The sequence below is a fragment of the Agelaius phoeniceus genome, chromosome 21 (assembly GCF_051311805.1).
Source record: "Agelaius phoeniceus isolate bAgePho1 chromosome 21, bAgePho1.hap1, whole genome shotgun sequence".
Classification (NCBI taxonomy): domain Eukaryota; kingdom Metazoa; phylum Chordata; class Aves; order Passeriformes; family Icteridae; genus Agelaius; species Agelaius phoeniceus.
In genome coordinates this window covers 480,855-491,427 of record NC_135285.1, presented here as the reverse complement: position 1 = coordinate 491,427, position 10,573 = coordinate 480,855, and the positions used below count along the sequence as shown (strand labels likewise).

At 66.1% G+C, this 10,573-nt stretch overlaps 1 protein-coding gene across 4 annotated transcripts; it reads left to right on the top strand.

Annotated features, from left to right (window-relative positions):
• Positions 1 to 1,626: 1,626 nt before the first annotated feature.
• AJM1 (apical junction component 1 homolog) lies at positions 1,627 to 10,569 on the top strand. Of its 4 annotated transcripts, none has more exons than XM_077189070.1 (4): positions 1,627 to 1,892; positions 4,976 to 5,049; positions 5,299 to 5,377; positions 6,788 to 10,569. In XM_077189070.1, the coding sequence occupies exon 4, from the start codon at positions 6,848 to 6,850 to the stop codon at positions 10,076 to 10,078; it is 3,231 nt and encodes a 1,076-aa protein (XP_077045185.1). In that variant the 5' UTR covers positions 1,627 to 1,892; positions 4,976 to 5,049; positions 5,299 to 5,377; positions 6,788 to 6,847; the 3' UTR covers positions 10,079 to 10,569. The 4 variants fall into 4 exon arrangements, with proteins under 4 accessions (XP_077045185.1, XP_054502569.1, XP_077045186.1 ...); XM_077189072.1 differs by lacking the exon at positions 1,627 to 1,892 and adding an exon at positions 3,673 to 3,729; XM_054646594.2 differs by lacking the exon at positions 5,299 to 5,377.
• Positions 10,570 to 10,573: the final 4 nt, after the last annotated feature.

The window sequence follows — 10,573 nt, the reverse complement described above, 5'->3', positions numbered from 1 at the left end:
TAAGCACCTTCCAGCCTGGAATAGCAGCCTCACACGAGGAGCAGATGGTCCCACTGTCCCTTGCCATGGGGCTTGGGGGACATGGTCCAACCCGTTTGTTCCCTGATTTCGGACTTGTGGTCACTCCAAAACCCAGAGGTCCAGACAGGTGACCTCAATCCATGCAGGTGTCACCCAGGGCCACAGCTGCACGGACAGAGGGTGGCACTGTAGGGGATGCCCTAAGGGAAGCATACTCCTCCATGCGCGGACTCGGCATTCCACAGGGATGGGCTCTGGCATCGTTCGGGTGATTGCACCCACGGGCGATGTGGATGGAGCCTGCCCGGTGCTCCGGTGGGCATCAGCGGCCACAGCGGCGGTGCTCGGGGCTGGCTGGCGCGGGGTTGGCAGCAGGCGGGAGCAGATGGAGCAGCACGGCGGGGACCGCGGGGACAGGAAGCCGGGGGCAGCGGGAGCGGCTGGACCAACAGCCGGAGCCCGTGTCCTGCAGAGAGGAACATGGAAGTGCCGGGGAGTGCGTGGGGGGCGGGGGTGATGGGGCCCATCTGAACCTGGTGCGGGGGTCCTTGGCCCCGTGTGTGCAGCAGGGACAGGCTCACCCTACTCCCAGCTCCTCCTCCAGCTCCTGTGCCACTCGTCAGTGCAATGAGCTCCTGGCGCTCAGCCCGGCCCCCAGGGCACACACCGCTGGTGCCAGTGGGCTCAGCAATGCCCACTGCTGCCAAGGGCATTCCTGCAGGAATCACAGCAGTGCCAGCCCACCACAGGCCCGCCAGCACTGCTCTGCCTGGCACCGGCACCAGAGACAGTGGAAGTCCGTTTCTGGAGCTGCAGTGAAAGAAGGAAAGGGTCTTGGCTACAGGGATTTTGAATCAAGCAAATCCCGGGGTGCACCTGCCATGCAGAAACGCACGGAGAGCAGCAGCCTTGGATCAGGGCTTGGAGCCATGGCAGGTACTGGTGGGTCCCAGGGCCATGGCCATGGCCCCTTGCCAGGGCACCCACAGGTGCTGGGGCTGCCCCCGGAGCTGTGGGCAGTGGAGGGCAGCTCAAGGAGGTGATGGGGGTAAACTGAGGCACAGCTGTGACCATGGGCCCGTGCTGTGCATCTCCGGATGCTGGGGCCTGAGTGTGCCAGGAGCTGTTCTGTGCCTCCTCCGTCCATTTCCATCACTGAGCATCCCTGTGGATTCCAGCCACCACAGGCAGTGACAGCCCCGGAGACTCTGGGAAAACGGGGCCATTCCATGGAGGAGCTTAGCAGGGGATTTTGCTGCCCAGTCGGCCCCGGCCGCGCAGAGCCGCGGTGATGGGGCAAGGTCAGGCAGCACAGGCGCGGGGGGCTGCCCACACTGGGCAGCTGCCGGTGCAAGGCCCTCGTGTCCGCGGGGGCCGTGAGGTCTCTATACAGGGTGTGGGGCTGGGCCCGGGTGCCCCCGCGGGACATTCACACCCATGGAGCGGGGAAACCCCTGAAGGATGGCATCGGGGGCCCCCAGACCCTGCCCGGAGGTCCCGGGGGAAGAGGGTGTGCTGCGAGGGGTGGGGGCGGGGCCGGGAACCGGGATGGGAACCGGGGTTAGGGAGCCGGGCGGGGGAGCGGAGATGGATGGGGATGGGGATGATGGGGATGAGGACCGGTCTGGGGGCGGTGCCGGGGGAGGCTACGGTCCCGGTGCCGGCCCCACCGGTAACTCCGCCTGCCGTATTAATGGGAAAACAAGCGGCTGCAGAGCGTTGGGCCGAGCCGTGCTGTGCCGTGCCGTGCCGTGCCGGATCGGGCGGAGCCGGGCCATGGTCCCCAGGGCGGCGGCAGCCCCAGCCTAGCGCGGCGGCGGCGGCGGCTGGGGGATGCGGCGGGAGCCGCCAGAGCGGCTGGCGCGGAGCAGGTAAGGGGGTCCCGGGCAGGGGGCTGGGGATTGCTGTACCCCCGGGGGCCCCCCCTCGCGGGCCTCCCCTCCACCATCGCCTCGCATCACATCATATCTCATCTTCCCCCTTTGCCCCCCACCGTGTTCCACATCCCTATCCTATTCCCCGAAGATCCTCCCGGGGCATCCCAACCCCCAGGCTCCCCACACAATCGTCCCGTGCCCCACATCCCCGTCCCCGTCTATCTGTGCTCCCTCCATTCCATCAGTCTCATCGGGGCCATTCCCATCCCGCGCTCCTGAGCCGAGTCATCCCACCCCATCTCACCGGTATTTCGGGGTTCTCCATACTCCCGTGTGCCCTATCCCCATCCCATCCCTATACCCATCCCCATCTCCCAGCCCCAAACCTATCCTCATCTCCGTCCCATCCCACCGCAGCGCTCGAGCGGAGCCATTTCACCCCTCCCCCCGGTGCCCAGCTCAGCTCCCTGCGCGGCCCAGCGGGCCCGGTGCCGCCCGGTGCCGGTACGCAGCGGGGTGGGGGTAGCCGGGGCCACCGCCCCGGCATCTGCGGCAGCGCCCGGGACAGACCCGCTCACCCCCGGGGGCCACCCCATGCACCGTCCCCCCAGTCCCGGCCCCACAACTCGCCCTCCCGGCTTGCTCCTAGTTCCCCTGCCCCCTGGCTTTGCCCGTTTGCGGGTGCCCCCCACGCTGAGGGATTAGAGGGGCCGGGGGTCAGGCGTCCCCTGCACCCCGGGGTGCTGCTCCCCCCGGCAGGATTACTCCTCTGGGAGCACATGCTGGGTTCGGGTTTGGCAGCCATCTGTGCCTGGTGGGCTTGGGACAGGGACAGGGGGCGATGTGGCAGTGCCAGGGGCAGAGAGGCTGATTCACGGGGCTGGGGAGCAGAGTGGAGGGGCTCTCTGATGTGTAGGGTGGGCAACCCCCACAGGGGCATAGGGCACCATGTGTGTATCCTGGGGTTGGCACGGGGGGGGGGTGGGGGGAGCGTCTATTTGCCACGGATACGGAGCAGCGGCGGGATGGGCAGGGGGCTCTCTCACCACAGACCATGTCGGCTGCCAGCTCCCGGTGCGGGAAGTGCCCAGGCAGCAGCGGCCATCAGTGTCCCGCTGACACACACACACGGCGCACAGGCCCGTGCGCAGCAGAGCTGGCTGTGCACAGCGGGCACACACGGGCACAGACACTGCCCCCACGGCAGCTGCTGCTGGGACCTCCAGCATCATCTGCTCGAGCAGTGTTTGCAGCAGGACATTGTCCTTGGCTGCCTGTCCCGATGCAGGGGCCGCTGGTGCGCTCAGGGTAGTACTTGGGGCAGTGCAGGGCAGTGCTGGGGCCGTGCTGGGGCCGTGCTGGGGCAGTGCTGGGGCCGTGCTGGGGCCGTGCTGGGGCCGTGCTGGGGCCGTGCTGGGGCACTGCTGGGGCTGTGCTGGGGCCATGCTGGGGCCGTGCTGGGGCACTGCTGGGGCTGTGCTGGAGCCGTGCTGGGGCAGTGCTGGGGCAGTGCTGGGGCAGTGCTGGGGCAGTGCTGGGGCCGTGCTGGGGCAGTGCTGAGGCCGTGCTGGGGCCGTGCTGGGGAAGTGCTGGGGCCGTGCTGGGGCAGTGCTGGGCCGTGCTGGAGCCATGCTGATGCTGCTGGCCGTGCCCGCGGGGCCGTGAGTGCAGTGGGCCCGGTGCAGTGCAGTGTGTGCTAGGGCTGCTGGGGGGGAGGGGGGGGGCGGCAGTGCAGCGTGCTCAGCACTCTGCATGTGCAGGCAGCGTGCAGGCACCGTACCCACTGCAGCACTCCTGCCTGCTCAGTGGGATGCACATGGGCAGCGAGCAGGTAGGATGGGCAGCAATGCCCAGGGAGTGTGCGGGCAAGGGTGGGGAATGTGCGGGCAGGGTGCACGGAGCAGTGCCCTGGCAAGGCACCAAGCAGGATGGGCAGGCAGCAGCCCTTGCCATGTGCAGAGACAGGCAGTGAGTGGGCAGTGCTGAGGGCAGGGCGGGCAGGCCGTGCACTGGCAGGGCTGTGTGTATGGGCAACTTGGGGCAGAGCGCAGGCAGTGTGTGGGCAGTGCCCTGGGAGTGTGGGCAGTGTGCAGGCAGTGCCCGCTAAGGTTGTGGGGCAGGCAGGGTACTGCAGTGCGTGGGCAGTGTGGGGTCCGCACTCCTCCTCCCACAGCCCTCACGTGGCACATGCAGGCAGTGACCCAGTTCCGGGCATCCTCCGTGGGCCCCTCTGGCAGCGGGGTCACCTCCAGCCCAGCTCCTCGTGCTGCCAGAGCCCGGTGCTCACGGGCAGCATGGAGGGAGCAGCGCCTGGGCCCGTGCTGGGAGCAAGGGCAGGACCTGACGGGGGATGGCTCCCATCCACTCCTGGGCACCGGCCACTCTGCAAGTGCTGTCGGCAGGTGTCACATCCACGGAGTGACACCGTGTGGGCATCCCGAGTAGGGAGGCTGGTGCCTGCCGAAACTGGGCAGTGCTGGGGGCAAATGGGGGGGGCATCCAACCAACCGGATGCCCACTAGCCGGGGGGTTGTAGAGAGCAGAGGGGATGCAAAACCCTCTCCCTGCAGAGTTGGTGTCAGAGGCTGGTGGGCATGTGAGCATAATGCCACTGGCAGCACCGTGGGGCCATCTCAGCTCTGCCCCCCTCAATAGGCAGAGGGTTCCAGCAGCTGCAGGAGGGCTCTGCTCTCCCTGCAATGCCACAGAGCCCCAGCTCCCCGTGCAAGCCTCCCCCTGCACCCACGCTGTCCTTACCCACACTGTCCTCGCAGAGGAGGAATAATTTGGAGAAACCATGGCAACCCCACAGCTCCACCGGCAGTGGGTGCCGCTGGGTGGGTGGAAGACACTGGTGCCCGTGGGATGCAGCGCCCACATCCCTAGTGCACAGGGATACACACACGCTGGGTGACAGTTCTTTGGGTGGCAGTTCTTTTTGGTTCAGCAGAGCTGTGGCTGCAGGGGTCTCTTGAGGGTGCTCCATGCGCTCACAAGGCATCCATGGCCCCAGCAGCCACACCTCCACTATACTGGGGGGTGCCCAAGGAGCCTCATGTGCCTTGTTTGTTTTACAGTGCTGGGATGGAGTCACCACAGGCCCCTCGGCCACCTCAGCCCACCCACCCCCTCACTGCCGCTGCTGGACCAGGTAGGACCCTGGGCTACAGTTCCCTGCCTACCAGCCACCCCGACACCACAGGAATGGGCTTCCCAATGCCACTATCACCGTCGCTGTGGCATGGGGTGCTGCCTTGCCAGATCCAGCCCAGTTCCCGCATACTGTAACACAGCAGAGCCAATACTGGGCCACCTTTTTGGGGGCAAACCTGCCCTCCCAGCTCTGCAGGGAGGCACTGGGACCCCCATCTCCTTTCTCATGGCATCTTGCTCTTCCCAGCCCATCACATGGACAGACACCCTAAGGCCACTGGAGTCACCTCAGCTCTGGCATCAGCACCCCCCCAGCTTTGGAGCAGGTAATGAGGAGGAACCCAAGTCCCCTCCCCATCTCTGCATAGTCAATGCTTATTGCTAAATAAAGTAAATTCTTTTTCTCCAAGAAACATCCTCCCTGTGGTCCTCTGCTGCTCTTTAAAGCCAAGTGTCCACCCATCTTTAGTGCAATACAGAGCAGCCAGCATCAACCAGTGCACCCAGACCCTTGGTGGCCACAACACCCAATGCTCAGAGGACGTGGTGAGGTGACAGCTGGGAGGGTCCCTGTTGTGGGCAGAGAAGGTGCACATCTCCCAGTGCAGGTGACAACCCATGGCAGCTCTCAAAGGGCTGGTAGGGAAGGTCAGTGCTACAACCCACTTAGTCCTGTGGGCAGACCCCTTCCTCTGTTCCCACCATGCACTATGGCAACCTTGTGCTGATGTCCTCATTGTCACATAGCTGTGTCACACTGTAGCTGGGGACTCTGCCCACCCTGGCCACTCAACAGCATTGTCCCAGAGCACTGGGGTGTTTGGTGCTGTCACACAGTGGGTGTCAGACCCCATGTCCCACAGCAGCTGAAGCCACCACCAGACTTGCTTTCCAGCCCAGGGGACATGTCACAGCCATCGGTCACAGAAGACAACAAAGCCAGAGGGTACTGAGCCAGCACAGCTCCTCTGGCACAGGGAGGTGATGCAGGTATCACTGCTTACATGTAGGTTGGGGCGCCCACCACAACACCCCTCTGCCACCCCTTGAGGCCACCCCTGATTTGGAAGACCCAGAGAGTGTGCAGCTCTGTGTAGCCAGCACTGTGACCACCCCACACGGGTGTTTGTGGGCCACAGTGGGTGCAGCCACCACAGGGCGGGGTTGTAGCTCCTGCCTCCTACAGAGCCCCAGACCATGGTAGCTTCCCAGCCACCATGGTGGGTGCTCATGGTGCCTGTCCCTGGGCCCTGGTTCCCCCTGCAGTGCTGGTGCTGGGACATGGGTACACACAGTCCCAGGAGATCCCTCAACACTCCGGTGCTCTCACCAGGACTGAGCACACACTCCCCATGGAAAACCCTGGTGTTGAACCCTCACATCCCTGCTCAGAGCTGCCAATTCATGTGATTCTGCAAGACAGTCCCTGTGCCCTGTGGGCCAGGAAGAGGGCACAGTACTCTGTGTTCTCCTCTTGCTGTGCTGAGCTGGTATGCAGTTCCCTGGCTGTCCCCATCGGTGTCCTGCCAGCCGCTCTGTGATTTGCACCCTGGATCTGGAGACTTTTTCCAGTTTCTTCCTCCAGTTGATTGACTATTGACAGCAGCAGCGGAGGCTGGGATGCCCCCAAACCTTCCTTTCTGAAGAGATGGCCAACCCCCAGCTCTGAGCCAGGAGCAGTGGGGATTGATATGAGGTCACTCCAGGATTGAGGCACCTCATGTGTTCTCTTGCAGGGGGGGCTACCGTCCTCTGAGGCCGTGTGACAGGGAACTGGCAGAAGAGTCTCTTTTAAGATGACACGAACAGACCCACCTGACATTCTGGTGTCCACGGTGTACCAAGACATCAAGGTGGCGACAGCAGCCCCTGGGGATTCCGTTGTCTGTCAGCCCCTAGCACAATGTGACGCCTCCATGTCCTCCTCCCTGTCCCGCGAGCCGCAGCCCTTCAACAAGCGCCATTGTAGGAGTTTCGACTTCATCGAGTCGCTGGAAGAGCTGGGCACCCCCTCGGCCATGGAGCGCGCCTGCCCGCGCCCCGGCATGCCCGAGCCCACGCCGGGGCCGCCGGGCAGGCAGGCGCCACCGAAGCCAGACCCTTACAGCGGCAGAGCCCCCGCGCCGCGGAGCGAGCCGAAGCGCCGAGCCCGCTCCAAGAGCGCCCCGCGGGTGAAGTCCACCCTGACCCCGGTGCCCATCACCGTGGCGGCATCACCGCCGCCAGCCCGGCGTGGGCGGGAGGTGCTGCGGGTGGCACGGGAGCCCTCCCGCACTGATCCCTCGCCGCGCCGCGAGGGCCCGATGCCGCTGCGGGCGCTGGCCAACGAGGTTCACCCCATCAAGCTGCAGCCGCAGCGGAGCAGCGTCAGCCGCATCTCCCCGCTCTGCCTGGGCAGCAACTGCTACGAGGAAGGGCCGGGGGGGAAGGTGGGCGCCAGCCCCCACGTCAAGTGCCGAGTGGACATCAAGCCGGACGAGGCAGTGCTGGTGCACACGGCGCGGAGCCTGCGGGCAGCCCCGAACCGTCCGGAGCCGCCGCGCTGGCCCCGCACCCCTGGGGCCGCCCGCAGCCTGACCGTGCCAGGGAGCCGGCAGGCATCCGCGTCCCGCACGCCCACCCCCAGCGACTCCTACAGCGGGGATCCTCCGCTGCTGCCCTACCCCGGTGAGTACTACGAGGCAGACCCCCGGGCACTGGCGTACCAAACAGTGCCCGTGCCAGCCTCACGGGAATTCAGGGAGTACCCCGACAGGGGCTGCATGACCTTTTCGGCCCCCGGAGTCCCAGCCAAGTTCTTCTACGCAGAGGAGTCAGCGCGGTGCCCCAGCCCTGCCATGCCCCTCCGCAGCTCTGGCTATGCCAGCTACCCCTACCCCAGCCGCCACGCCGTGCCCCAGCCCTTCTACACCGAGGACCCGGCCAAGGCTGCTGCTCACACGATGCCGCCCCGGACGTTGTACGTGGAGGAGGCGCGGGGTTACCCGGTGCAGGAGGCACCTGCCCGCACCTTCTATGGGGATGAGCCCCGCTACTACGCCCCGCGTGGGACTCCGGTCAAAACCCTCTACGCCGAGGACGCTCGGACATATCCAGCCCTCGGCTCCTCCCCCCGTGTGCTCTACGCCGAGGACTACGGGAAGTACCGGGAACGGGAGGTGCTGTCGCGCACGTGCCCCCCGCCCCGCAGCGCACAGTCCCTGCACTTCGGGGACTGGTACTGCCCCGAGCGGGCCACGCTGCCCTACCAGAGCCTGCAACTGTCTCGCTTCACACCACAGCCGGCCGGGCGTGAGGCCATGTTCTCCTCCTGGCATGCCAGCTACGGCGTGACTCCACCGCGGCTGGGCCGGGAGACCCAGCACTACTCCAAATCCTGGGACAACATCCTGGCGCCAGCAGCGCGCAGGGAGGAGGCTCTGCTGCGTGGGCGCAGCTATGAGAACCTGCTCGCCCATGAAGAGCACCGTGCCTTATCCCCTGAGGAGCGCCGGCAGCCTGTGGTGATCAACCTGTCGAGCTCACCCAAGCGCTACGCGGCCCTGTCCCTCTCCGAGAGCTCCATCCTCGAGCGGGTGCACGCCGACGGCAGCCGCGGGCCCTCAGGCCGCTCCTGGTACGTCACTCCGGAGATCACCATCACCGACAACGACATCCGCGCCGAGGGGCTGGGCCGGAGCGAGAGGCGCTCGGCCAGCTGGGACATGCTGGACGCGGGCCGGGAGTGCAGGCCCTACGCTGTGCCCTGCGCCCCACAGCCCAGCCCCAGGGAGAGCGGCTCGGGGCGCCAGCGCAGCCTGGAGCAGCTGGACGAACTCATCACCGACCTTGTCATTGACTACAAGCCGGCACCGGGCCACCGCTCCGGGGACAGGGACAGCCTCGCGGAGCAGCTCAAGCAGCTGCTGAGCAGCAGCGCCTCGGGCCTCCCCCGGCGGGGCGAGGGCAGGCGGGTCCCTCACAACGTGCCCGAGGGACCCCGACCCACAAAGGAGCAGCCGGGCCCCAGCTCCCATGCTGGCACCCCGCGCCGTCCACCGGCCACCGGCCCCTTCGAAAAGTCACCGGAGAATTGCTCGCCCGACCTGAGCGCTGAGGAGGACGACATGATGATGTGCTCCAATGCCAAGTGCCGGCGCACAGAGACCATGTTCAATGCCTGCCTCTACTTCAAATCGTGCCACAGCTGCTACACCTACTACTGCTCCCGGCACTGCCGGCGCGAAGACTGGGACACGCACAAGGCCAGCTGCGTCTACGGGCGGGTGGGCAGCGTCTGCCGCCACGTCCTGCAGTTCTGCCGCGAGAACACCGAGGTGCACAAGGCTTTCTCACGCATCGCCAAGGTGGGATACCTCTCCCGCGGCCGTGGCGTCCTCTTCCTGGGCTTCCCCAATGCGGGCTCCGCCGAGAACTTTCTCCAGTTTGGGCTGGAGAGCCTGCTGATGTCCCCCACGTATCTGTCCCTGCGGGAGCTGGACACCTACTCGGACAACCTGGGGGAGTATGCCCAGGAGCTGCGGGAGACAGGCAACCAGTACGACCCCAACGAATGTTTCCTGCTGAATGTAACCGTGGCCGTCACTCAGAAAGTGCCAGAGAGGCCCTCACCGAAGATGCAGGTGCCGACGGTCAGGAAATATGCCAAGGTGGCCTTAGCCTCCTCCAGCCCTGAGAAGAAGATTTTGAAGAAGGAGCGGGACATGGAAACGTTGATCCTGACGCCACCGCCCGGAACGGCGGACATCGACAAGGAGGGGGAGGAGGGCCGGAAGGCACGGGAGGTCTGCTTCATCAACATCCAGCGGGAGCTGCGCATCCGCGGCGTCTTCCTGCGGCATGAGTTCCCCGCTGTCTACGAGCAGCTCTGCGACTTCGTGGAGAGCAACAAGCGCTTCACCCCCACCACCATCTACCCCATCGACAAGAGGACGGGCAAACAGTTCATGTGCATGATTATGGCGGCCTCCGAGCCTCGTACCCTCGACTGGGTGGCCAGCCCCAACCTCCTGGACGACATCATGTGAACGCAGGGCGGGGGGCACCCCCTCTGTAGATACGTGCTGTCCTGTCAGAACCCCCTCGGCTGTTACACCAAGGGGCACCAAGGGGAGGGGGCTGCGGGCAGCCAGCAGTGCTGGGGGGGCCAGGCGGTGACGGGAGCACAGCCCGAAGTTTGCCCTGGAGCCCAGAGCCTGGGGAGCCCCTGCAGAGCCCTCTCGGGTGAGCGGTGCTTGGCCAGAGCGGGGGCGCCCCGCACCCCCCCAACCCCTGCCCACTGGGGCTGCCGCAACCCAGAGCCCCTCTGGGCTGCCCCAGGCTCCCCTCAGCACGGAGGGTCCCGCAGCGGCCATACCCAGCGCCTGGGACTGGGCTGCACCAGGACCGTGTCCCCGCCGCGTCTGTGTAGCCTGTGCGTGTTACTGCGGGAGCGTCAGGTGCTGGGGGGCCCTGGGATCCCAAACGGGCTCTGGGCACAGAGCGGGGCAGGGCTGGGGGGTCCCTGGACGCTGCCGGGGGAG